The sequence below is a fragment of the Tarenaya hassleriana genome, unplaced genomic scaffold (genome assembly GCF_000463585.1).
Source record: "Tarenaya hassleriana unplaced genomic scaffold, ASM46358v1 Cleome33, whole genome shotgun sequence".
NCBI classification, from domain to species: domain Eukaryota; kingdom Viridiplantae; phylum Streptophyta; class Magnoliopsida; order Brassicales; family Cleomaceae; genus Tarenaya; species Tarenaya hassleriana.
The window spans coordinates 874,097-901,828 of record NW_010966459.1 but is presented as its reverse complement, the minus strand read 5'-3'; the positions used below and the strand labels follow the sequence as shown (position 1 = coordinate 901,828).

The following is a 27,732-nucleotide window of genomic DNA, read 5'->3' as shown; positions in this document are numbered from 1 at the left end:
TCCCTGTCCTTCCTGTTAAAGTTCGAATCTTTTGATCCGATTTTTGTGTAAATCTCTGTTTCTGGTCCTTTTTTTAAGGTCTGCGAAGATGTAGCAAGAGCTGCAGATTGAGATGGACGAATTATCTTCGACCCGGTATTAAGCGCGGTAACTTCACGGAGCATGAAGAGAAGATGATTATACACCTTCAAGCTCTTTTGGGCAATAGGTATGCATGTTACATATGTCGATGTATTTACACGCATATACATACACACACCTAAAACAATATCTTTACTTTCTTAGAAAATCTACCTTTTTTTTTATGGTGGATATATGGTACACTATACAATCATTTGTCAATATTTAAACAGCAGAACGTTAAATCTGTACTTGTGTATGTGTGCAGATGGGCAGCCATAGCATCGTACCTTCCGCAGAGGACTGACAATGATATAAAGAATTATTGGAACACTCACTTGAAGGAGAAGCCGAAGAGGACGAATGGCTCTGGAGATGATGAGCACTTGTCTACGTCAAACCCTAATTCTCTAAATCGCCATCAAACTTCTTGCAAAGGCCAATGGGAGAGAAGACTTCAGACGGACATCAACATGGCCAAACAAGCACTTTTGTCGGCCTTGTCCCTTGACAAACCACCAACGACACTAACATCATCACCATCACCATCGTCGTCATCATCATCATCAACACTCCAAAACCCTAGTTTCCCAATCGACCGTTATGATCCATCATCTTTATCTTCATCCACCATCACCCCCACCGCAAGCAACGCTAATCCATACCCGTCAGGCCTATACACGTCGAACGCTGAGAACATCGCTCGGTTGCTTAAAAACTTCATGAAAGACACTCCAAAGTCGCCATCTCCCGCGTCAGAAATCGAACCGGCCAACGTGGCAGTAGCTCGGAGAAACCTCCGAGCCACCGTGGCGTCAAGCCCCAGCACCACCGAAGGTGGCGGAGAAGGATTTGACCAGTCTATCCTCGGCTTCAGCTCGGCAAACCTAAAGTCCATGTCTATGAATCAGACTCAGACTTTGACACCGGAGACAAGATCCTTCCAAGAACATGAGACCAAGCCAACGACGGCAGACCACGGATTAATATCACAAGGGGCCTTGTCATTACTAGAGAAATGGCTGTTTGATGACCAAGGTCACGACATGGTTGACCCGACATTAGAGGGTGAAGAAGGGTTGCTCTAGCGAGGCGAAAAGGAAAAAACTTGGAAGTTAACTCATCAATCAAATGTAGAAGTCAATGATCTTAATTAGGGTTTTCGCGCAAGGATACGTACGGTTTTTCTTTAAGATCTCTCCTATATTGAAGAAGAACACAAACAGCACATAATGTGCTATACTTTGTGCATCGTTTTGTTGGTGCGGGATTTATTTGAGATTTAAGATTATCATGAAACGGAAAACTGTTCTAAATGTTATAAATTAATTATGGTTTTAACAACAATTATCTTCCGAATCCATCGTAAATTTTGAAAGAAAACTACAATTAAATTATAATGCATAGATTCTACCTACCAGTTTTAATACACGATATGACAATTAATGATTCTCTTTCGAATTCTGCAGTATTTTGCATTGTCAAGTGACATATCGCATAATATCATCGATCCATACCTATAAGAAGGTTTTATCATTAGTTGTTGATTGGCCATAAATAAATATGTGAAGAGAAATAATTAATAAGAACAAATCCAACCCATCAAGTGATGTGGAAAGTATGATTGAAAGCTAAATGCTTGTGGACACATAACAGTGATAATTCATAAATGTGCGAATAGAGGTAATTAAGGGAAGTTCGTATCACATGCATACACGTAACACACACACACACACATATACATACGGATATAAATATATATAATAAACTTTAGAAGTTATAAGCAAACACAGAATAGAATAAAATAAAAATTGAAAGGAATAGAAATGGGGGTATTTATTTCACAACATGCGAAGGGTTTGACTTCTGCGTGTGGAAAATCATAAGCAAGAGCTTAGGAAAATACGTTACAAAATTTGGCAATTAATCTTTACGGGGCAAAATTAAGAAAAGTTCAGAACTTTTAGTTTGCCGTAAATGTAAATACTACGTGGCACATACAAGTAACCAGATATGGATAGGCATCAGAAAAAACAGAGCAGAAGAAGAACATACACCAAATCAATGTTTTTCCTTAAACGTTGTCGCCAACATTCTCTTCCGCGAGAACGAAAACCTACTGAAATCCAATTCGATAACTAGAAAAAAATAATGCAAATTATCATTGTATCCCGATCCCACATAGCACAGAGAGAGAGAGAGAGATGGCAATGAACATGCCGGATCTAAGACATCATATTCTTCTGCAAGGGAGACAAGTACAAGATTGGTCTCACCACCGGTGTGGTCTGAATCATTGCGGGGATGGTTCTTGGCGGGGATTCGATACGGATTCGGGCGCAGCGATGAAGTGCAGCCCACGGCGTTGACCTCCATGCAGCATGAATGCCACTTCCGCTGCTGCCATCGCCGCTGCTTCCTGATTTCACAGGACAAAGTACATTGAATACATGTTAAAAACCACTCTGAAACATATTGGATGCAAAGCGAAATGCTTGCTTTAGAGCTTGATTCATCTGGGCATGCTCGGAAAAGCGATCTTGAACTGTTCGGATGCGTTTTGAGTTGGATTTTCGCCAAGAAACCAATAATATTGTCGTATAACGATGACCAAAGGAGATATAGATTCCTTACCTGTCTTTGCCTCCGACGTTGTAGTATACTGATGGCCCATGCCATGATGTAACAGGGGAGGAGAAAACCCGCAGCACGAAGAAGGAAAAGCTGGCGAAACCCGAACAAAAAAAAAATACACGACATTAGGAACGAGAATAGCAAAATACATTCTCGAGCTAAACTGTAGAGAACATACAGAGAAGAATGTGGACGGATCATCTTCTTCATCTGAGTTGGTCGTGATGTTCAGGGCATGTCGTAACAGTAAAAGCGCCATTAGCTGCAGCAACGATAAAAAAACAGCAAACTCGGACCATCACTGGACGTATTGCCTCTTTTTTCGCGTTTATATTATCGTTTCTACACGGAAAAAACGATAGAAGAAACAAGGGGGAAACGATGAATGACTTACAATGAGAGCGGCAGAGCGACAAAAGGCGGCTCCACTGGAGTTAGAGTCAGAATACTCATCATAGTCCGAGTCCAGGAAATGGCGTTCTGCAGCTGCCATCGCCAAAAGACGTGGGTCGTTCAAGTCAAATGGACCACCGTTTGACCAATCGTTACTGCAAATAAAATCAACCGAGAAATTTGCCTCAGGCTAACTGAGAAAATGTAATGTCTCTTCCCAGTGTACACTGTACAGATAGAATTATCTAACGAAACCCGAATCCGGACATTTTCATGATTTGTTTCAGTAACATACCATGTCGAGGGCAAGGTTTTCATTAAATGATCCATGAACATGGAATTTTCCAATCAACGATATATTATTTTACGATATTGGGAGATATATACAGATTCAGAGAGCTTACCCAATGTCGATTATGGTATCATCGGGAGGAGGAGGCGGGGGAGCCGTATAACCGGGTTGGTAAGTCTGCAAAAGATCGCGGAGAAAAAACACGATATCGTATTTAGAAATGTAAAACTTACATCCCATATACAATTTATAAGCGACCGTCAAGAATCAAGAACTGGGTTATCACTGATTCATTTCTCCATCTAAGATCGAAATGAAATTTGCATCAGAGATGGACCGAGAATTAATATATACAGTTAACAATAGTGAAGTATTTGGCGAAAAGATGGAGCATATGCATCTGAATGAACATAGACATGGAAATGAGTGAGTACCTGATGGCATATTTCACAGGTTATATCGCCCTTCTCGTTACACCAACGCTGAACGCATTTCCGATGAGCATACTGGAAAGAATCAAAACCCACGAAAGGAAATTCAGATGGATTCCAAAACTTGGAGAAACCGTAAAAGTTTACCTTCAGACTGCCACTACAAGCACAAGGCGCTTCCAGGTTCTTGACGGTATCCTCCTCTTGGCATATGCGGCATTCGACGGATTGGATAAGTGGTTCCTCTTCTTCAGAGACATCGTGTTCCCTGGCTGCTTCCACCGTTACAGATGGGTCGGCAGGTCGAGGGACAGAGCTTTCTCCGGAATCTGACCCTCTTTCGGTGTTTAAGCTCTCGGACGTTATGAGGCGTGCGGTACATAAACTCAGATGATCAGCCATTAGTGCCAATGCAAGAGCTTTGACCTGTAAATCAAAGGCGAAATCGAATTTCGAGAAATGGGTTATCCAAACAATGAATCACTAAAAGCAGAACATCCATGGAAGATATGTCATAGATGCAGATAAGCATTTCAACCCCATGAATTGTACAGAAAAAAAAAATCCTTTTTTTCCCGAGAAACGCCGGGATGAGATTTTGCCGATGCGATGATCGATTCAAACATAATTTAGCTCAGACAAGCATCTTCTTCTCTCAAGGCGAGATCTTCCTTCCCTCAAAGGGAACAATTCCGGGAAAATTCTCTTCACGAGACGTATGTATAGCATCAGCAGATGAGCAAAATTGGGTTTCTTCCCTCAAAGTATCAAATTTTCCTCGATTTTCTCAGCAACCAAACAAATACCCAATCCATAAATCCCAGATTTCAGAAACCCATTTCAACCCACCAAAACGCAAAACGAAGTTCCTTCGATCCCACCAAACGATCTGACCTCCCAGAACGAAACCCTAACATTCTGAAAACTCAAATTGCAATCACGAAGAACACAGAACGATATCAAACAAAAAATTTATTACCTGTGTAAATTATTACAAGAAAAGAGAAACTCTTTCGATCTCTGGAAACGCAGCTGAAACGAAACTCGCTCAAAGTCGTTCTCTTTTGTGTTCGGTCTGAAAAATCAGATGGTCGTAGTCCAAGATATATTTTCCGAGCGCGTGAATATATATAATATAAAATAAAATTATATATACACACATATCTGTAGATGACGTACATGTATGGTTACGGCATGATGAGGTTAGGCTTAACGTCCGTTAAAACGGCAAGCTGAATGAGTACGCAAAAAAGGGCTTTGCTCAGCTTCAACGATAACAGAAGACGTTACGTGGTACTGTTGTTATCTTGACTTTTTGTTTTGGTAAGACGATTATTTTTACCAGGATTTCGTATCGATTGATGAAGTGTATAACATCAAAAATATGATCAACAGATTTGAATAATAATAAATATTATTTTGTGACAAAATAATGCCGTAAATATAAGTTAACAGATAATCTCTATATTACGGTGAAGATTATAAAGAGAAAGTTCCATACCCTAACTAAAAATATCAAATATTTTTCTTTATCTGAAAAATCTATTTCATGTTGGAGATATTCCTATACTGTTTTCGCATCGATTTAAAATATTTTTTCATAATTGTTTTTTTGTAAGAAATAATTCTAGTTCAAATTCCATAATTTTTATAAAAGTTACAGGAAATTAAAGTACTTTGAATTTATTTTTTTTAATTTTAAGTTCCATCTTATTTTAAAGTATACTCGGTCATTTTACCACTAATTTTGCATGAAAAAAGAAAGAAAGATTTTTTGTCAAATATATTATACCCATAAATAATTAAACAAAGAGGTAACAGAGACGAATCGAACCGAACCGGAAGAGAACCAAATATAGAGAGACCGGTTAGTAGGTTTCTTCAGGACCATTAGTCACTCGCCGCAGGCCTAAAACCCTAATTACTCACAGTAGAGAGAAAAGCAAAGGGAAGAGGAGTAAGCCAAGAAGAGAATCCAACAATGGCGGAGCAACAGGAAATCACAGGTTCCGTGTCGATTCAGGTGAATCCGGACGTGACGGAGGACATGGAACTCGAATCCGTACCGAAAGCCGAGGCGGGAGACGAGACGGCGGGGAAGCGGGAGAGAGAGCATGAAGGAGAGGAGGGAAACGGCGAAGTTTCAAAGAAGCAGAAAGTGGAAGGGGAAGAGAAGTCTGTGGAGGAGGAGAGACTGGAGAAGGATGATAAGACGAACGGGTCGGGTGGGGCCAAGCTGGGTCCGAAGGAGTTCGTCTCTTCAGTTGAGATGTTTGATTACTTCGTCAAGTTCCTACACTTTTGGCCTACTGATCTCGATGTCAACAAGGTATCACATGACATGGGTTGCTTGATTTTCCGGTTCTTCTTCGGTTTCTGAAGTTGCCAATTTATTTTCCTGGTGAAAAAAGTTTGCATCTTTTTCCTGACTGCAGCATTGTTGAACTCGCTCTTGGCTTAGTCTCTGTGATTAGGGTTTCTGGATATTGGGTATTGTTGTGTGTATATTAGTGGGACTGATCATGCAAAAGTAGCCATAAGGGTGCATTTTAGTGGTAGTAGGATGAGATAATGGGTTAACTGGGTTCTTTGGCAGAGCTTTAATTCGACCATTGCTTCTGAGCTGAAGCTCGGTTTAACGTTTTGATCATTTGGGTGCTGGGAGAGACATAAAACATTGTAACATGACATGTTAATGTCTGCTGGCTGCTGATTTAATGGTGACTCTGGTTCCATCTTGCCAAGTTTGTAAAAGTGCTGAAACTTGGGGAGCGTCCATGTTCATTCTGATTGAGCTGACATGTCGGAGTTGGATTTTATAATTCTGATGATCTTGTTTGCGCATCCATCTCTCTTGGTGGATTGAATCAGTTGCATAACATGTTTATGAAATCTGTTTCCTTTGCGTTTGTGATGGTATGTTTCAGTACGAGCATACGGTGCTGCTAGATTTGGTAAAGAAAGGTCATCCAGAGCCCGAGAGAAAGATCGGGGGAGGGATCAAAGCTTTCCAAATCCGAAACCACCCGATGTGGAAGAGCAGATGCTTCTTCCTGGTAAGGGAGGACGACACTACAGACGACTTCAGCTTCAGGAAGTGTGTGGATCATATCCTCCCATTGCCCGAGAACATGAAGGCTCCAAAGCCTGGCAATGGCGGAGGAGGAGGAAGAGGGGGAAGAGGGGGCGGTCGTGGTGGCGGAAGAGGCGGCAGATTCAGAAAATGAGGTCAGGAAATTTGGAAGCTTTGAGCACTATGAAAGCAAGATAACTCAAAAGCTGCGGTCTTTGTTATATGGTACTAATCATATAATTACTGCTTATATTTCTTGGATTTTGATCTGTTTATGTGATGCAACCCTATTACTCGGACATCGGTGTTTCAAATGAACTCCTTGGTGAGCTCCTTACCCTAAAAAAAGATTTGGTTCTCTGATCAGCCCTGTCCGCCTCCGCATTTCCCTCATCCGGAACTTATCTTCCACCACTTCCGACTAGCATTCATTCCCCTACGTTGTTTGAAATGGTTTTTGCTTGTTTCGATGGATTGGATTATCCAAATTCAATCCCGTTGTCATGAATATTATCCGATTTCGAATTCAAATCTATTTTGGTCGATATATGTGACAGAATTTTAATACAAATTCTTAATTTTTTTCGAAATAAATATTATATACAAGCGAACTCGCCCTCAAACACGTGTTTTTTGGTTCGGCGAAACGGCAGAAAGTGATGGAACTGCGACCTTTCATGAAGGAGAATGGAATTCAGACAACCCCCTGGCCCTGGTTAAACTTAAAATCATTATCGAGTTTGCAGTAGACGACAATTACGGAGTGCTCCGACAGATCCGATCAGCAGTTGAGGATCACGGGAAAACGAAACACTTGCAAAAGCTGTTGTTTCAAAATCTCGAAACTGTCTCAGACGAGACAATTCCTCGGTCCTGAATCTACATTCTTTATTCTACAACACCAACCGTCGATCTGATCGAAGGAAGAAGACTCATAGGAAACAAAAAACGCGAAAGAAACTTGAACTGATCAGAAGAAAAATGTTACCGGGCTCTGTCAGGCATCCATCCCGGTTTAGTTTGCCGCAACAGTTGGCTTGTTAACGAATGAGATACCCTTCTCGATGCTGGCCTTCAGTTCCGGCTTAAGACCTTCCAGAGCCTTCTGCTCATACTCGGTCAGTCCCTGGAAGTCAGACTCGATCACAGCCTCAACACCGTTCTTCCCAAGCTTGATCCGTGATGCAAAGAAGGGAAGTTCAGTCAGACTCGACTCCACAAACGAGCATTCGTAAACGTCTCCATCTCCATCCAGAGCACGGAGAGATGACTCGACAAATCTGGCTGCAGCATATGCCATTGACAAGGTGGCTGATCCTGCACCAGCTTTTGCTTCCACAACTTCAGTCCCAGCATTTTGGATCCTAACTGTCAGCTCTTCCACTTCTCCATCGGTGAAGTTGACAGACGGTTTGGTTTTCGAGAGAAGGGGCAGAATCGTGATCCCGGCATGGCCACCGATAACTGGAACATCCACATCTATGAGTTTAAGGTTCTTTTTCTGAGCAACAAATGTGTTTGCCCTCACAACATCCAGAGTGGTGACACCAAAGAGTTTCTTGGGATCATAGACACCTTTCTGTTTCAAAACTTCCGCGGCTATCGGTACTGTGGAGTTAACCGGGTTGCTGATTATGTGGATAAAGGCATTAGGGCAGTTATCAGCAACAGCCTCAACCAAGGTTTTCACGATGCCGGCATTGATGTTGAAGAGATCATCACGGGTCATACCGGGTTTTCTTGGAACTCCAGCCGGGATAACAACCACATCCACATCTTTCAAACAATTTGCCAACTCAGCAGCTCCGGTGAAATCCAGAACTCGAGAAGGGGTGTTGCAGTGACTCAAATCAGCAGCAACCCCCTTAACATTGGCTATATCATAGAGGTGAAGGTCAGAGACCAAAGGGGACATCTTGATAAGAAGCGACAAAGGCTGACCTATCCCTCCACCAGCTCCAAGAACGGCCACTTTGTACGAGGCATTGATCTGAAGCCCGTACGGCTTTTTGTCAGATGTTTGGGCTTTAGGTGCAATAGAAGCACGCAGAGCCTTGGTGAAGGAGGAGGAATCCAGCCCACAGGCCAGAGATGTCGCTGCTTTGAGACCGCAGAAACTAGGGAGCGAGTTATGAGGGTTGAGTTTCACAGCTTGGGTCTTGGATTGAGCAACTGAGCTTGCTCGAGGGGAAAACGAAACAGATGATCCAACCGAAAAGGTAGATGTCGCTGCTGCCGCCGCCATTATGTCCTGATTTACAAACAAAAACAAAAAGCGCATCATGGCTTATGTAACACACAGATTTAGCTATCCCTCTTTGTCACCGAAATTGCAGCTATCATACCAATGAGCAAAAGATTTGGACCACAGAAAGAGACGGCACCATAAGCATAAACTGATGAAATTTTACATTCCAATTAGCTCTATTTCCCCATTGTCAGACTCCCAAAGCATAACTAGGTTACGAGAATAGAACATGTATCTGGTTTAACATTCAATATGTCAAATGAAACCCAGACATGATTTCTGGGACGTTATACAAATGATACGAGTTTCGATCCACAATTGCACTACGCGAATGTTTTTTTCCTGTAAAAAGGACAAAACGACGAACCAGAGAACAAGCGAAGTGCAAACACCAAATCTGAGAGATATTAGTCCCCTGAGCGAATAACGAGGAGATACCATTCAACACGAAAGACGACGAAGCAGAGAAATAAAGGAGAAAAATAACAGCACTAGATCTCGATCGACGGACCAGAAAAACCTCGGAATTTTTCCGAGAAAGCTGCTCAAGCAAGATAAATCAACCCAGAGACAACCACTCAAACGAGAATCAAATTCCAGACGCGAGAACAAAAAACACACTCACACAAAAAACTGGAACCGTTCGCAACAGATCAGAACCGAAGAAGAAGAAGATGAGAATCTAACCTGACCTACGGGAGAGAGCTTCTCGATCTGGAAGGGGCTTCTTGTGATTTCCTCTGCGTTCACCGGCTCAGGTGCGGCCCTTGCAAGGAGATTAGTAGGTGAGGTGAAGGAAGATTAAAAAATTAAAAAATACATTAAAAAAAAATAAAAAAGGGTAAAATGTAAGGACGCTGTTTTGGATGTCTCGTTGGCTCCGCCAAGGGGTGGTCGAAAACTCACCCTTCCCTTTTTAGGGTTTTAATTTCGGTTCTTATTTTTTTTTTTCCAATTTAGAGCCATTGTTGTGTATGTTTATTCCATTTTTACATTGAATTTTATCAGATTCCTTCCGTATTCGGAAAATTTTGCCTGAAATATAATGATATTTTTATAAGGATTTTTTAAATAAAATATTCGACGAGATATTTACTCTCATCGTATTTCAAAAATTAAATTTTTTTAGAGACAATTCAATGAATATTATATTGAAGCAAGTTTAGACTTCAACCGTATTACGTATCAGATATAAATATTAAAGTTTTTGATGTAGACACGATGAGATTTGAAAAGAGGACCCAATATAATTATGTTAAAATAAAAATATTAATTATTTGTAGTTTATATAGATAGCGGTCTACGCGTGTACGTATTATATAGTATTAAGCCATGTTGGGAATCAGCATCATATGCATTTGACACGGTTACGATGATGCAATTATTGCACTCCCAACACCAAATTGTCGATTTTTAATTAATGCCGAAATGATTAAATAAATATTTATTTTTTAATCAAATAGTTGAGATTCGCATATGCATGGACTTCGCATAAGCTAGTTTTTGTCTGCGTAGAAAAAACAATATATATATATATATAAGATCCTTATACAATTCCAAAAAAATATATAAAAATAATTTTAAGATTTAGTTTATAGTGGAGTTGGGGGTCTCAATTAAAGCAAAAAGTTCGGTATAATCAAATTTTAATTTTGATCGAGAAAAGAAACCCTAAAACTTGCGAGTGGTGGTTTGTTTGTGGCATCCACCCAAATATTTTCATTACACTAAATTACAAATAATAAAGCTAGGACAATTAAGTGATATATGCACGGTTTGGTCCGCACACGTTAATTATCTTATATTAAGATCGGATATAAATCTCTTCGCCCATACATATATGATACATCGATCCATGTGTATGTAGTGTATTCATATCAGAACATGGATCATCTACATGACAACCACAATACATGGCTTATTTTTTTCTCTTAGGAATTAAAGAAAAGTTATGTTATATATCTAGTGACTGGTTATAAATAATTGGACATACATTTTTCATTTAAATTAAGAGTCTCTTGATTTCAACAGTCGATACAGCCTCTACCGAACTGTTGGCGAGGAACATGGCGGTTGTTGGCACCTGAACCAGGATAATCATCGAGCTCCACCATCATCCTCTCCCCATGCTCCTCTTCTTCTCTTCTTTTCTCCTTCACTCCCTATATATATATATATATATATATATCAAATCGATTTATGACAAAACAAAACAAAAAAGCTATGAAAACATCGAAACATATTACTTTATCAAGTACTAACCAGAAGCGTATCTTGTTGAGGTTGATAATAAACGTTATTGGTTCGTTCGATAAAGCTCCCAACCCCTGAAAATAAACAAAGGTCGATCAGAACTCTGCACTGCGACTGTAATAGAGAGAGAGAGAGAGAGAGAGAGAGAGAGAGAGAGAGAGAGAGAGAGAAGTTACTAGAAGCATTGGAGGGGGAGATCATGAAGAAAGGAGATAGACTCAAGAAGATCACAAGTAGATGGAAGAGAGTGTTGGCCATTGGATTCGACACAGAAACAAATGATGTGTTTCTTTGAAGCCTTAATTTTGAGACAAAAGAAAACCCTTATGAGTTCAATTAGCTCTGTCTTCGTTATGGATTCGGTTTTAAAGCCAAGTTCCTCCAACAATATATATACTTATATATATACCATTGGACTTTTGTGAAAAATAAAAAGGTAAAAATAAATAAATAAGTATGGGGAATTTCTAAATCCGATACGGGAGAAGGAAAGTGTTGAGTGTTGTGTTGACAAACCAAGTGAGAACAAAACCAAACGGGGGAAAAGCTGGTCGGGCCACCACTACCCCTTGTATGTTTTCTTTTCCCCATTGACACGTTTTCACTGCGTTCCTTTTTCTTTTTATTTTTTTATAATTCTATTACTTTTTTAATATAAAGATTTTTGTGATTATATATATATATATATACACACACACACACTGAAGTATTTGTTGTAGATATCGATTTTGTAAATTTTTTATGTAATTTTTTAAAAAGAAATTTAAATGGTTTACGTGTGAACCAACATGACCACGAAAATTCGAGCGTGGCTGATCGATGCTTCTTAAAGCTGAGAATTGTGGGACCTCGCTTTCTATTTGGCAATCGCATTGCATGTGTACGAATCTGAGATCGTTCCCATTCATTTTCTGACTTAAATCAATTTTAAAAGGAAATCTGAATATCCGAAAACATATATATATATATATATATTATTTTATAACGGAGAACCCCTAACTATTACCCTTCGGACGCACTGATTAGGTAAACTTCCGGTCTGAGAGGAGGGATTATATAAACCCAGAAATTACCTCCCTCCCCACTAGCCCGAAATCGAACACTCAACCTCAAGATGAAATTACCTCCTACCTCAAACTTGACCACTCGCCTACGATCTGTTGGATGAAAACAGATATAATTACTTATTATACCCTTTAGTTTTGTATTTGTTGATCCAAAAACGATATACACACCTTATTTTAATTAGATCCATGTATTAGGATTTGTCTTCTTAAAACTTTTCTTTTTTAAGTAAAATTATATTCCCATTCGTTAATTTTGGTATATGATCATATGAAATATATAGATATATGGAGGAATGGAGTGGATGAATTCCAAAAACTCCATATATATACACGCACACGCATGGTGTACGTGTGAATAAATACATATCCCATTTTTTTTCGAAATAAATTTATAAGTTAATTAGCATTTAATGAAGACGAAGGAAAGGGCCAATGATATGCAACTAAATTAATATACATGGTAATGGAAGTGGAAGGTCCAAAACCACGAACAGTATATAAAATAATTGATTAATATTGTAGAATAATATGATTGATATAAGCAAGTGCAGATTGTGATATGCGTGGAAATTAAAGCTAAGGCACTTAATCATGTCTCTCCTCCCTTTGCTTTGCCATATCACCAAGATTTAGTGGGCAAAATATCGCATATTCTTTACATATTCTTCATTTTATCTCACTTTTTTTTTGGTAACCGGATATTTTAAACCGGAGTCTAGATTAATCCAAAACCCGGATAAGCTTTACATATTTAATCATGAAATTAGGTTATATCAAAATGTGCATTAAATAAGCTTTTATTTTTTTCAATATTTATATTTTTATCACATCATTTAAAAAATATATGGGTTTTTTTTTAAGTATTAGAGAGGTTTTTTAAATTGTTGAAATGTAGACAGTTTTTTTATATTTTTTTTAGCGGTTACCCATGCATATGATTACAAACTTTTATTTTATATAAATTGTCCAAGAAAAAGGTAAGTAGAAATAATTTCGGGTGATCATTATCTAGGGTCATGCCCTTATGTATGTATATATATATTGGTAAATTAATCATGCCCTTTTTATATTAACTTTTTTTCTTCTTGAAATCAAACATGAAAAAGAAACTTTTGGGGGCTTGCCCTTTGTGCCAAAATGTCAAATTCCATAATGTCAAAGAAGAAGTAAAAGAAATCCACAGATTGGATATGGGAAGTCTTCCCAATAAAATAAGTCAATTAGGAAAACAAAATAATGAAAAATCAAAGGTGGGCTTAGGTACGCCCTCCTCTCTTTATGCCCAATTGTTTCCCTTCATAATTTTTTTTATTGTACTTCAATTTTTTTTTTTAAAAGTTTAGAATCGACTTATAACATATTGTATGGTAGAAATTTAAGGAATAATTAGACTATTATAAGCAAATAAATTTTTAAAATATGTCTTTTTATCCCTTTAGTAATCATTTAAATCATAGGATAACATGATCTTTAAATCATTTGGACTAAAAATTACATAACAGTTAAGCGTAAAATATGTTAAAAAAATAAAAAAACTAAATTTCGAATTCAATCATAAAATATATAAAAAAATCTTTAATACAATTTCTAACCTAGTATTGAATATAATATATATAAATAAATTTTAAAAGAAAATATACACACACGGTTTTGGTCAACCTAAGGCTTTTAACGGGCCTATATTGGGTCACTAAAGGATTATAATTATGGGCTTATTGAAAAAATAAAATATGCAACACAGACAGATAGACACACACACATACATACATACATACATACATGATGATCATGCAAGCGATGTATCATTATGTGTAATATACGATACAACAAATACTGATATCTAATCATCTAGATTTTTAATGCAAAAAATACTCTTATAAACAACCGTCTTTTATTAAAATATTTAAAGCAAATAAAATTAAAATTGGATATAAGTTTTAAATTAAAACTAATATAATTTTTCCAAACACGAAAAACTCAAATTTCAAAAATAATTGTACCGAAAACATTCAAAATCCGAAATAATCCTCTCGATATTTGAATATCTATAATTTAGTCAGATTTATTAACTTTTCCCCATCCACATCACAAAATATTATCATGCACACAAAAAAGGTTTTTTGTTATAAAAAAAGCTCAATAAAACAAAATTAAATATAAGAAAGGCGCCACTAGTTTTCTCACATACAGTTTTTATGCCCAGTAAGCGAACAATGCTATGATAAATGGTGTGCATAATCTAAATTAATTATGGTAATTAGTCTTTGTCGGTCCATAAAAAAACGTCATTATACAAAAGTTATTTTTAAAAAAGGCTTGCAATAATTTCTGAACTCACTGAGCTGCTCCCACTTGGCTGTCTTTGCTAACGTCGATTTAATTTTATATTTCTTTTATTATTTTAAAGGTTAGACGTGTTGCTATTTATAATTAAAAAAATAACTTTATTATTTGCTTGTGCCTTTGATTAAATTAATATATTTTAAATTGACATTTTTCACACACCGAAAGATGGAAAAAAGTTGGTGTTGGGAACTTTTTTATTTTTTTTTACTATATTATATAATAACGTATGTTATTATATCATGTTTATCTTATTTTACGTATCACTTGGCAGGTTATAACAACTACAAATCAATCGACCAAATAAAACTTTGGTTATACATATAAAATTATATTCTTTTGTCAATATGGAAAAATATCCTATTCCTATATGCTTTATCAATAAAAACGTCGCAAATTCTACATATGCGCAGTCACAATTTGTAAACGATTGAACTTGTAAACATATAGCTTTTATTTTTTTATTTTACCAAAATATAACTCACTGCAAAACCTAAATTGAAAATGATTATTATATTCATTTATAATTTTATATAGCCGAAGCATTAATGAAATCACTGTTTGAATTGGATAAAATTGTTTATATATAATTTAGATATTTGAAATGCCTTCATCATCTATTATTTTCCCCATCCATTTTAATCTTTCTTGAATTCGACTTTTTACTATATAAACTTACAATTGTTTTTTTAACTAATTCAAATTAGAAGTGATTTTCTTATCACCCAGTTCAGGGGACACGTGTTCGCATCGCGTGAGATATGTCGAATAAAGGTCCAAAGAAAAGCCTTTGAAAAGCAAAACAGTCTTATCTAGTCACTAAAGCAACCTTAATTAATTTTATTATTAATATAATAATGTATAGTAGAATATTTTCATATTAGATTTTATAATTTCATCTCCCGAACATATTTAATCGTTTTATTATAACTAAGTTTTTTTTTGGTAAAAATGTGAACAAGATTCGATACTTCTATTTTTTATTTTCTATATTCAGATTTTATCGATGATTAATGTAATATTACAAGTTGAGAAAATAAATTACTACAGTCAGTTAAAGTCTTGCCACAATTCCGTAACAGTAAAAATGTTTTCTACGTTGCATTAATTTAAAAACCGATTAGGAGTGACCATAAATATTTTTTTATATCAATTTTCTTTTTAACCGGAAAAATCAAACATGACTCAGCCAAACACGTGTAGGAATTAGATTGTTCCAATCTGTCTTTTGCTGAAATCTATGGGAGACAGTATGGGACCCACACTAGAATCCAACGTGTCAAAAGGCAGAGTTTGATTTTGATCCCCATTTTTGTACAATGTGGCAGAGTCTCGGAAACCTTTTTTCTAACAACCAATCATGTGACGCCACGTCATTTCAATTTCTGACATTAAATCTCCGGTCTCCTCATCTGAAGGTACAAACCGCTCCGCTCTGTTTTTTTTTTAATAATATTGTTTTTATTAAATTGCAGTTTTCACCCTCCAATAATATTTCGTTTTTAATATTTTAATTTTTTTCAAGCATTCATATATAATTATAAATTTCGAAATCTCTTTTGCACATAATACAGTATTTGTATAGAAACCCATACTAACTTTGAATTTTTTTTAAAAATTATATTGATACTTCAAGAGTAAAAGAATAATAATCTAATTGCAAAATAAGAAGAAAAAATCTCATGAAAATTATGAAATCGGTATTTATTTTCATTTTTTCCAATCACTTTCCAAGGACCAATATTATCCTTATTATAACCAATAGAAAGCAGACACGTATAAGAACAACTCCTCCATGATGCTGACATGTACCAATTGGAAAGCATTTTAACAATTTTCTTAAATTGACTTTTTAGTCCCATTATCAATCGATTTGATAGACAGACAACTACTCGCATTCCAATTTTCCAAAAAATAAATAAGTGATAAACTTCTTCGTATATTTATTTACATTATTTATAATAATTATATTTTTGGACCAGTTTTAATAAAAAAAAAATATTCTTAATTTTTTTCAGCAACAGATCATGAAAGTTCAGTACCCAAATCATGTGTAAAACGATTCTTTTTAAATATAAAATCATTTTATAATATTCACAGAATAAATTTTTGAGTAATTTCTCCGTAATATAATATGGTAACACAGTTACAGGACCCGAGACCCGACCCGAACATGAAAAGGAAAATATCAGAGGCCACATAAACTTGTGGCTGAGAACCGAACCATGATGCTGACGTGGCATCCACCTCTCTTTTAAACGGATCAAAATCCCAAATCCCACGATCCCAACCCAATTTACTCCGAAAAAAAACCCCAAACCCCCCCCCCCAAAAAAAAAAACCAGAGGGAGAAGACGACTGCCCGAATTTTCTCGCGCTTGTTCGGTTGCCGAGAAAAAAGAGGAAAGAAGAAAAAAAGTTATGCTGGAAAGTAGAAATCCAGCGATCAAGCTCTTCGGGAAGAAAATCCCGTTCCCGGCGGCGACGGAGGAGAAGGAGAAGGTCGCCGGAGATGGAGAAGAGGAGAAATCGCCGGAGAAGGTACAGTGACCGGAAAAGAAAGTCGATTCTCTGGAGATTTTGAGTGTGACCCATTTGAAGAAATGGTTAATTAGTTCACGGGTCCTTTTTTTTTTTACTTTGATCGAATTGGATTCATCTGAGTTTCCAGAAATCTAGCTTCCCTGAAAAAGAATGTGCTGAATCAGTTATTTCTCAGTCTTTCCTTTTTCTCCAGTACACATTTTTTCTCTCTCTGTGTTGTTTTGTCGATCGCTTATTGGAGAAACTCTTAAAAGTATCCAATCAGAAGGGGAAACTTCATTTTTCCATTTCAGGGCAAAACTCCAAGTTTCTCTTTTTCTTTTCCTCTTCAATTTGTCCTTTTAATTATCATTATTCTGCGTATTTTCATCTTCTGTTTCACCACTTTACAAGAACCAAAGCTACGCAGGGGCAGACAACTGTACTTCTCTGACCGTTTTCAACTTTGTGTCACTGAAACCCTCTGTCCCCAATCCAATTTTTCCCCCCCTAAACTCGTAATCAGATCGTAATATCCAGGATTTGGGTTCAAGAAGCCCTTTTGTTTTCAGTTTAAATTTGTCTGGATTCAATTGATCATCGTGCCGCAACAGTGTGATGTGTTTCTTTAACGAATCTAAGCAAAATTCCTTGCCTTGTTTCTGATTGGTCTATCGATAAGAAAATATTTTTTTTAAAAAGGTCTCTCCTTTAAAAAAAAAGTCATAGCACTACAGCAGCAGAGCTGCTAAGAGATTCTGGGTTCCCGTAGAGAGTGCTCTTGAAGCAATTTTCTTTCCTTTTCTTCCCCCAATATATATATATATATATATATATATATATGTGTGTGTGTGTGTACATATAGGTTCGGAATATCTGTCTTTATACCTTCGTATTGAAAATTCAAATCAATTCATTGTATTTTTTTTTTCTAGAAAGCAATTTCATTCTATAGCTATTCAGTCTTAAAAATCCCTAAAAGTGGTTGATTTGATGTTCTTGAAGCAGGGTAACACAAGGGACAAGCCTATAGAAGCTGCAGGGCAAGGACTTCCGGAATCTTCGGAGAAGAAGAAGAAGAACAACAGTGAAGATGGTCATAACAGTTGGCAAGATTCCAAATCCAAAGGAGGAGATGAAGACGAGAGCTCAAAGGATCAAAGCGAGAGCACCAACTCTCAGGAGAATGACGAGAAACCGCTGAAGAAGCCGAGCAAGATCCTGCCATGTCCGAGATGCAACAGCATGGACACCAAGTTCTGCTACTACAACAACTACAACATCAACCAGCCTCGCCATTTCTGCAAGGCGTGTCAGAGGTATTGGACGGCTGGTGGGACCATGAGGAACGTTCCCGTGGGTGCAGGCCGTCGCAAGAACAAGAACTCGTCTTCTCATTACAGCCACATGACAATCTCCGAGGCTCTTCAGGCCGCAAGAATAGATTCCACTCATCATCATCCTGGTCTGAAAACCAACGGTCGGGTCCTGAGTTTCGGGCTCCAACCTCATCATACTCCCATTTGTGACTCAATGGCTTCAGTCTTGAACCTCGGTGACCAGAAGAAGGCTCTGAATGGAACTAGAAACGGGTTCCACGGCTTAGGAGACCAAAGGCTCGTGGCCCGGACTGAGCACAGGGACGATTACTCTAATGGATCCTCTGTAACTGTGTCTAACAATCATTCAACAGACGAAGCAAGAGCTTCGAAATGCATGAGGAAGAGCAATAACATGAATGGTTTTGCTTGCATCCCAAGCATTCCATGGCCTTACACATGGAATCCATCGATGCCTCCACCGGGTTTTTTCCCGCCTCCTCCGGGTTTCCCGATGCCGTTTTACCCTTACTGGAGCATACCAATGTTATCTCCTCAATCTTCACCGTCAAGCGAAAAGGGTTCGAGTTTATCCGGACAGAATTCTCCTACATTAGGTAAACGTTCAAGAGAGGAGGGGACAGCCAAAACTGAGGAGCCAGAGAATGCAACAGACATGACAAAACATAGAAACGGAACTGTCTTGATTCCGAAAACGTTGAGATTCGACGATCCTAACGACGCAGCGAAGAGCTCTATATGGACAACTCTAGGAATCAAGAACGACCTGGTGAGCAGAGGAGGGATGTTCAAAGGGTTTGATCATCAGATGGAGAAGAAGACGAAGAACAATGGAACGGCTGAAACCTCGCCTGTCCTGCGAGCAAACCCAGCAGCCCTCTCAAGATTGATCGATTTCCATGAGAGAATGTGACCTGAATCTGAATCCGAATCTGAATCTGAATCTGATCAGTTTCTCAACGAGGTTAAAGAGAATTGGATTTAGGAATTTTGTTTCCTACTTCTGGTTCGTGTTTGTGTTGGTATATAGATATATACACATAAAACCATGTTTATAATGTCTGCTGCATAGATCTGGGAGATAGGTGAAGTTAGACCTTGTCTTTTCTTCTTCCTCGTGACCATATGATGAAGTGCCTTTCAGCCTTTGTTTATAGCTTCTGTATTATATACGTTGAATTTAATGTCAATGTTGTAAAAAAATAAATGATGTCAAAAGTTCGTTTTGGCCGTTGATTACAAAAATTATAAATATGTCTTCATTTTCTTCGGTTGTTATAATTGCTAATAATATTCTTAATCTGCATGAGATATACTTATTATGTAATACCCTTTTTAAAAATATTAGTTGTTTGTATTTTCGTAAAAAAAATAAATATTGTCAAAAGTTCGTTTTGGCCGTTGATTAAAAAATATAAACATTTTTTCATTTTCTTCAACTGTTATAGATACTAATGGTGTTCTTAATCTGCATGAGATATAATTATTATGTAATACCCTTTTTAAAAAACTTTGTATGTATTTTCGTCGTATATATACACATGAAATAATAATTGCAGAGGTGGTGGGTGGTCACGACTGTGTGACAAATAATTTTTTAGGAAAAAAAAAGTCGTATAAGCTATATATTTTATCTGTATTATCATTCGTGCCATCGTCTCTTTATAAATAGTATTGAATAAAATAAAGTGATGAAATTTTCCTTGTGGAAAAAGGCCCATCCTTTTCATGGCGGAAGAACTAATGCCATCTCCTCAAGGGAAAGAACCAATTCTCTAAAAACAATTATTATATTTTTCTAAAGTGGATTAATTTCAATCATGTTGACTTACAAAAAGAACAATAAATATTGAATATATACATGCAATATAATTATGATCTTATAAAGAAATTAGGATTAGTAAAATAATTATAGATTTTTAATCAATATTAATTACCGATGCTTATATTGTCGTTTTTATCACCAAACCCTAAGATAGCAAAATGCAAAATACTTGATGATGCATTAACTGAAATTCAGTTAAGATGTTATGCATGAAAATGACAGTAAGAGGCTCCTTATGATCATTGTCCTTACACGCAAAAAAAAAAAAATCATTCCCATAAATTCTTCTTCTTAATATTTCGCTTATTTACTCTCGCGAATCCTTCCATTAACATGAACCCTAAAGATAAATTTTGGATTTTATTTTCTTGTTTTAGATAATTGTTTTTCCTTTTCATCATGAAATACATATATGTAACATAAAATTATTGATACTATTTTGTTTTTTGTGAAGGAAAAGAATGTGATTGCGTGATTAGTGATTTTACAAACGCTATCTATATATTTGTTGAAGGTAACGCTACGAAATCATAAAAATATATAATAGTTTATATGGTTATATATTTTCTTTTTCTAAACCAGGAGAATAACTCTCGAAATCTGTTTTAGATTTCTATTTTCTTTAAATGTGAATTTCGTTAAAAAAGAATCGGACCCATTCCACGTCGAGACAATTAGAATTTATTGCGATGAAAAGTGCCTTTTTATTTGCATCTTTTTCTTTTCTTTATTTGGGATGCCGATTCGAAGGGGACGAGTCAGTCTTTTTACCAAATTTATTTGGTCCGTGTGTCTGAAAACAACTTGGATATTTTTGGACCGACGAAGCAAATGTTAGCCACATATTTTTTTCCCTCTTTTATTTAATCAATATGATGGATTGTTATCCATTTTAATTTACTATATTATTGCAAATAAACGCATAACAGGTAGTTTATTCCCCCCCCCCTTTTTTTAATTTAGGAGGATACTCGTTTCCTAAAGCAATTTGTGTTTCTCTCTCTTTCTTTTTTTCTTTATGTATTTCCTTACTAATTTATAAATTCCATAAAACCAAATTATCAAAATATGTATGATGGTATACTTGTTAATATTGCAATAAAACTAAATTGTGCGTATATAAATAAACATTCAATTTAACACGTATAATTAGTGGACTGATATTAAAGAATGTGAAAATTTTATATGAAAATTCTGTACATGCATCGATATATTTAAAAGGCTGCATAAATAATATAAAATTATAAATAATTTATGTCTTAAGTAAACATAACAACAAAAACGACAAGTACAAAAATTAAAGGTGCCTTAATATTAGAAAAAAAAAATGATTGAGAATGTTTTAAATGATTAACGTTGTACGAAAAGACAACTAAGACGCATAAACACCACAAACAAATTCTTTCTCTTCTCCTAATCAAATATTTCAATCGGATTTATATATTTAACTAAGATTAGGCTAATTAGCCTAATTGAAGATGTCTGCCTAACTTCTTAAGGGCATTTGTTATTTTGGGGCCTTAAAGATATATTGTTTGGCTAATCTACCCCACTTAATTAGTGGCCACATAAAATCATAAAATAATATTTTTATTTTATTATATTGAAACCAATTATGACAAAGGATGTAGTTTTGAGATTAAAGTGAAAATGCACTCATGGACACAATGACAATTAATCACTTTGACCCATCATCCACATAATTAATTTCCACCAATCTTGTCACCATATTGGCTATGAAGTGCTCTCTCTCTACAAATACACACACACACACATATATATATATATATATATATATATATATATCAATATATGCACACGCAGAAAAGATGAAAAAGACAATAAAGAGGGGTTAAGTGCAAAGAAGCATGTAATGGGGACACTAATTAGTGTTTGACTTTTGTTGATCAAAGTAAAACCAACACTAATTATCAATTAGTATTAAGGGAATGATCAGAGTCAACCATCCACCAAAAACATGCTTATCCTTTAATCTGTTTGCATCCACTCCCACACATTGATACATACATACATACATACATCATACATGCACATGCTCTATATATAGCATCATCATCATGAAGAAGACGAAAGAAGAAGACTCCACATTCATCTTCAACTAGTTTTCAGTACTGTCTACACTTTAGGAGTCAACTCACTTCCTCTTGTTACTGTATAAATATTCTAGAACCTCCGACCTTTCATCCACCACACGATATATATATATATATATATATATATATATATATATCATATTCATCCAATCCAATAAACCCTAAGCTAAAATTCTACGGCTCATAATTGAATAGAATACATATATATACTCTTCACGAAATAAGGCTGTAAAAAAAAGAAGAACCTAAGGAATTCTCTCCGTATGTAACATTTATATAGTTTTGGCTAATGATTCTCGATTTAATATGAATGTTAGTTTTACACGAAGGGAAAAACAACATATTTCAAAATACAAATGATTCCATAACAACTTGTATATGAAAAAAGTAAATAAATAAAAAAGAAAAATTAAAGTTCAGGATAATGCATGTTTCTCTCTTTGATTGGTGTCTAGAGCCTTTAAAGCCTTCAGTGTAAGACTTAGTGGACATATATGGGTCGAACCACATCATAAAAGAAGCAATTTTTATGTCTTTAGGAGAAGAAAAGTGGCTTAAAAATGGAAAAAAAAAAGAAGATAGCAAATTAATGAAAAAAAAGAAAGTAAAGAAAAAAGAAAAAGGTAACAGTTGAATCATCACCATTAAGTGACAACTTAGAAATCAGACAATCTTAATCAGAATTCCACGACGAAAGCTCTGTCCGATTAAGACACTTTGACGCTCATACAGTATCAGATAATATCTTATGCATTGCAAGAATTTATGTTAAATTTTTTTGTAGGATATATTTGTGGGAAGGGAACACTTTTTTCTTCTTTTTTTAAATGACAATTTCTCCAAGAAAAAGACGTAAATAAGTGTTTTATTTGTTAAAAAATGAGATAAATATATTCTTCGAATAAATCAAGAGTTATTTGTTTTTTTTTTTTTGGTAAAAAATAAACAAGGGTTATCAGTTGTAAGTATATAAAACCGATGAGTTGAATTGACGATTAACAATATGATATTACGATTACTAATATTTTATATGTAGCAATATTAGCGTATTTAATTAGTAATATGTTATATTTTGGAAGTTTAATAACGTAATAATAATAATAATAATAATAATAATAATAATAATAATAATAATAATAATAATAATAATAATAATAATAATTTGGGTTGGACTTCTTGACAGCCCTCAACAGGCCCATGAGCGGCCCATACAGAACGGGTTCTTCATCTTCTGCTCCTTTTCATTGGTTGATGGAAGTCATTTATTTGGACATGACAGGTGGGCCCCATAATATCTATCGACCAATCCAAAAACGCCCACCCAGATAAAACAGATAAGGCCCGGATCTCTCTCGTTGGCTAAACCGAATCATGCAAATGAATCTGATCCGTTCAATTATTCACGTCACCAAATCCAACGGTCGATACGAAATCACTCAACGAGCCCCACAAAATATCAAAATCGGAAAACTGCAAAGCTTATAGCTTCACGTTCTCTCTTGCCATTTCAATCGCACAAACACACTTTGTCGGGTCGGGTCAAGAGACGATGGCGACTGTCACGACGCAAGCCTCGGCAGCGGTTTTCCCACCATGCGCCTCCAAACCGAGATTCCGCACCGGTTCTTCCGGTAAATTGAACCGGGCATTGTTGGTTAAACCGGCCGGTTCTTCCACTAAATCGGCATCGTTCAAGGTTGAAGCCAAGAAAGGAGAATGGTTGCCCGGTCTGGCCACTCCGGCTTACCTCAACGGCAGGTACTTTACATATATGAATACACGTAGTATGTGTGTGCAGTTCATTTTTGGCGCAAAATCTTATGTTTGCTAGCCACCATTATTTCGAGATCTGAATATATATTTATGGGACGACACGTACGTTTTGGTTTCTGAGTTGGAACAATCGTAAAAAAACCCAACCCCAAATGCATGAATGATCAAATGGAAGAGGACGAAAACTCACATAACCAACTGGTTCGGTCGGTATTAAACCGGTACCGGTACAGCTATAACCAAAACGTTACGGTACGGAATTAATGCCAATGTGTTACAAATCAAACTCCCTCCTAACTCTCTGTTTTCGGTCTAAATATGAATCAAGAACTCTCTAAACTTCAATCTGAAATTTTCCAGAAAGCTTTTCATTCATACATAGAAAACTTACAGAAGGTAACATACATATACAGCACTTCAGAAAACTGACTAAAAACAGTTACTGAATAAAACCAACACCTACATAACTTCAACACGTCCCTGAAACTGAAAAACATAAACCAGTTTTAAGTAAACCGAAACTAAACCATAATCTACCAACTCAAATCAGCATTGACTTGAGTCACTCACTTCTGCCAACAATCTCCTCCTTGACTCGAGGCTTCGCAGACATTCCAATCAAACTTCGAAGAAACTCAAACCTGTTTGGATGAAATGCCTTTGTAAACAGATCTGCAATTTGACTTTCAGTTCTGCAATGAGCAATCTTCACTTCTCCTTCTTCTTGGACTTGTCTCAAATCGAAATACTTCACCTTTATGTGTTTTGTTCGACCATAGAACACCGGATTTTGCGAGATAGCAATGGCAGCTTGGTTGTCGACCAAAATCTGCGTTGGTTCAGTACAAGACAGAGACAAATCCTTCAAAATCTTTCTGATCCAAGTAGCATGGTTTGATGCCGCTGTGGCAGCTATAAACTCGGCTTCTGCTGTGGATTGAGCCACCACTTCCTGCTTCTTCGAGCTCCACGAGAAGCACCCTGTTCCAAACTTAAAACAGAATCCCGTGGTACTCTTCATATCATCTAACGATCCTGCCCAATCGCTGTCAGCAAAACCGCTTAACACCAGCTCTTCTCCCTTTCTGTAACTGATCCCAAAGGTTGGTGTTCCTTTGAGATACTTGAGAACTCTCTTCGCTGCAACCATGTGCTCCTTTTGAGCACAATTCAGAAACCTTGATAGTGTATTCACTGCAAACAAAATGTCAGGTCTTGTTGCAGTTAAATACATTAAACAACCTATCAAACTTCGATAAACTCCTTCATCTGCAGGTTCAGAATCTTCGAGCCTCTGCAACTTCGCCTTCTGATCCATAGGAGTTCTTGTGCCCTTACAAGAATCCATCTTAAACCTTTTGAGAATCTGCTTCAGATACTTTTCCTGACAAATGAAGACTTCATCAACACTCTGTAATATCTCGATGCCAAGAAACTGAGAGATTTTTCCCAAATCTGACATTTCAAACTCAGAACTCAATTTCATCTTTAACTCCTCAATCTTCTGCAAATTGTTCCCTGTGATCAACAAATCATCTACATACAGGGAAACAATAGTCACAACTTCCTTTTCAGATCTAACATAAAGCGTGTACTCACTTAAACTTCTTTCAAACCGACACTTCTGTAGATACTCATCAATCCGCCCATACCAAGCTCTAGGACCTGTTTTAGGCCATATAAAGCTTTCTTGAGCAGGTACACCTTCTCCTCCTTTCCCTCGACATTAAAACCTGGTGGTTGCTCCACATATGTCTCCTCCTTAAGCTCTCCATTTAGAAAAGCAGATTTGACATCCATGTGGAAGATTTCCCACTCTTTCTGTGCTGCAACTGATAGCAATAATCTGACTGTATCAAGTCTCACCACAGGAGCGAATGTCTCAGAATAATCTATGCCCCAAACCTGAGCATACCCCTTCACAACAAGTCTAGCCTTGAACTTGTGAACAGACCCATCTGGATTTAGCTTCGTTCTATAAACCCACTTCACACCTATAACTTTCTTATTCAGAGGTCTGTCAACTAGAGTCCAAGTGCCTGTTTTCTCGATCATTTTCAGCTCCTCCTCCATTGCATCTACCCATTTCTGATCCTTGACAGCTTCCTCAAAACCTGTTGGTTCCATAACAGCTACATTACATCTTGCATAGATGTCATTTAGTGATCTGGTTCCTCTCACAGGCTGATGATCAAACTCTCCCTCATCATCATCTTCTTCTCCGAAGGATTGGTGAGGTTCATCAAGAACAGGTTGTTCAGGTACAACATCAGTTCGAGATAAATCCTCGTCTGCAATATCTTCAGAGATTCTCTCATGCTGATTAGTCTTGGACCAATCCCAGCTTTCTGTTTCACTAAACTTCACATCTCTACTCACTATCACCTTCTTTTTATCAGGGAGATACACTCTGTAAGCTTTAGAAACAAGACTATAGCCCACAAAGATTCTCATTTCAGCTTTCTGATCTAACTTATCTCTCTTTGGATCAGCAACCAATGCATAACAAATGCAGCCAAACACTTTCAGGTTTATGACAGAAGGTTTTTTACTTGTCCATGCTTCCAAAGGAGTTTTATTGTCAAGAGCTTTGGTTGAAAGTCTGTTCTGCAGAAAAACTGCAGTAGAACATGCTTCAGCCCAAAACATCTTTGGTAATCCCTTCTCTTGCAACAAACACCGAGCCATCTCCACAATTGATCGATTTTTCCTTTCACTGACCCCGTTCTGTTGAGGAACATAAGGTACAGAAAAATGATGTTTGATGCCAACTTCTTCACATATGGTTCTGAATCTACCAGAAGTGTATTCAGAACCATTGTCAGATCTGATTACCTTCATTATGCGACCACTCTCTGTCTCAACTTCACTCTTGAATTTCAGAAAGATCCCATCCACTTCAGACTTCTGTTTCAAAAAGTAAATCCAACACAATCTCGAATAATCATCAATAAAAATGATGAAATACTTACTTCCATTCAGTGAGTCGACAGGCATAGGGCCACACACATCTGTATGGATGAGCTCAAGCTTATCTTTAGCTCTCCAACTTGAGGACTTGAATGGTAGCCTTTTCTGCTTTCCCAATGAACAGGCTTTGCAATCTGCAACTTCTTTCTGTAAATTTGGAAGACCCTCTACTAAACCATTCTTAATCATATACATGATCCCTTGACCATGAAAATGTCTCAGCCTCTTGTGCCAAATCTCTTCTTCTGACACATTTCCACTAAATGCTGCATGTTCCTCGTTTCCAAATGTAAACGAGTAACTCTTGTTCCTCATCTTGATCCTGAATAACGA

The 27,732-nt window shown here is 36.8% G+C and overlaps 7 protein-coding genes across 10 annotated transcripts in view; 4 read left to right on the top strand and 3 right to left on the bottom strand.

Annotated features, from left to right (window-relative positions):
• Positions 1-1,432, top strand: part of LOC104821423 (myb-related protein 306) — a 2,513-nt gene extending 1,081 nt beyond the window's left edge. Inside the window, exons 2-3 of the mRNA XM_010552302.1 lie at positions 79-208; positions 389-1,432. Of these exons, the coding sequence (XP_010550604.1) occupies positions 79-208; positions 389-1,208 (950 nt within the window). The 3' untranslated portion in view covers positions 1,209-1,432. The remainder of the gene's footprint in view (positions 1-78; positions 209-388) is intronic.
• A 732-nt stretch (positions 1,433-2,164) lies between these two features.
• Positions 2,165-4,976, bottom strand: LOC104821422. Its single transcript, XM_010552301.1, has 8 exons — positions 4,850-4,976; positions 4,018-4,296; positions 3,874-3,945; positions 3,552-3,616; positions 3,149-3,302; positions 2,933-3,016; positions 2,755-2,844; positions 2,165-2,539 (listed from the first exon to the last, which is right to left on the bottom strand). Exons 2-8 carry the CDS (start codon positions 4,270-4,272, stop codon positions 2,414-2,416), a joined length of 846 nt encoding a protein of 281 aa, XP_010550603.1. The 5' UTR covers positions 4,273-4,296; positions 4,850-4,976; the 3' UTR covers positions 2,165-2,413.
• Positions 4,977-5,757: 781 nt separating this feature from the next.
• On the top strand, positions 5,758-7,309 carry LOC104821421 (protein DCL, chloroplastic). The gene is made up of 2 exons (XM_010552299.2): positions 5,758-6,199; positions 6,798-7,309. Exons 1-2 carry the CDS (start codon positions 5,852-5,854, stop codon positions 7,095-7,097), a joined length of 648 nt encoding a protein of 215 aa, XP_010550601.1. The 5' UTR covers positions 5,758-5,851; the 3' UTR covers positions 7,098-7,309.
• A 347-nt stretch (positions 7,310-7,656) lies between these two features.
• Positions 7,657-10,014, bottom strand: LOC104821420 (malate dehydrogenase, chloroplastic). Of its 2 annotated transcripts, none has more exons than XM_010552298.2 (2): positions 9,884-10,014; positions 7,657-9,194 (listed from the first exon to the last, which is right to left on the bottom strand). In XM_010552298.2, the coding sequence occupies exon 2, from the start codon at positions 9,186-9,188 to the stop codon at positions 7,959-7,961; it is 1,230 nt and encodes a 409-aa protein (XP_010550600.1). In that variant the 5' UTR covers positions 9,189-9,194; positions 9,884-10,014; the 3' UTR covers positions 7,657-7,958. The 2 variants fall into 2 exon arrangements, with proteins under 2 accessions (XP_010550600.1, XP_010550599.1); XM_010552297.2 differs by having other exon boundaries at positions 9,879-10,008.
• A 938-nt stretch (positions 10,015-10,952) lies between these two features.
• On the bottom strand, positions 10,953-11,825 carry LOC104821419. The gene is made up of 3 exons (XM_010552296.1): positions 11,621-11,825; positions 11,454-11,518; positions 10,953-11,353 (listed from the first exon to the last, which is right to left on the bottom strand). Exons 1-3 carry the CDS (start codon positions 11,700-11,702, stop codon positions 11,216-11,218), a joined length of 285 nt encoding a protein of 94 aa, XP_010550598.1. The 5' UTR covers positions 11,703-11,825; the 3' UTR covers positions 10,953-11,215.
• Positions 11,826-17,159: 5,334 nt separating this feature from the next.
• LOC104821418 (cyclic dof factor 3) lies at positions 17,160-19,971 on the top strand. Its single transcript, XM_010552295.1, has 2 exons — positions 17,160-17,395; positions 18,386-19,971. Exons 1-2 carry the CDS (start codon positions 17,276-17,278, stop codon positions 19,628-19,630), a joined length of 1,365 nt encoding a protein of 454 aa, XP_010550597.1. The 5' UTR covers positions 17,160-17,275; the 3' UTR covers positions 19,631-19,971.
• Positions 19,972-24,154: 4,183 nt separating this feature from the next.
• The window catches only part of LOC104821416 (chlorophyll a-b binding protein 4, chloroplastic-like), a 6,128-nt gene continuing 2,550 nt past the window's right edge, over positions 24,155-27,732 (top strand). Inside the window, exons 1-2 of one of the 3 annotated variants that reach the window (XM_019203441.1) lie at positions 24,155-24,414; positions 26,613-26,690. In XM_019203441.1, the coding sequence (XP_019058986.1) occupies positions 24,206-24,414; positions 26,613-26,690 (287 nt within the window). In that variant the 5' untranslated portion in view covers positions 24,155-24,205. The remainder of the gene's footprint in view (positions 24,415-26,612; positions 26,691-27,732) is intronic. The other 2 variants (XM_010552291.1, XM_010552293.2) reach the window with 2 other exon arrangements.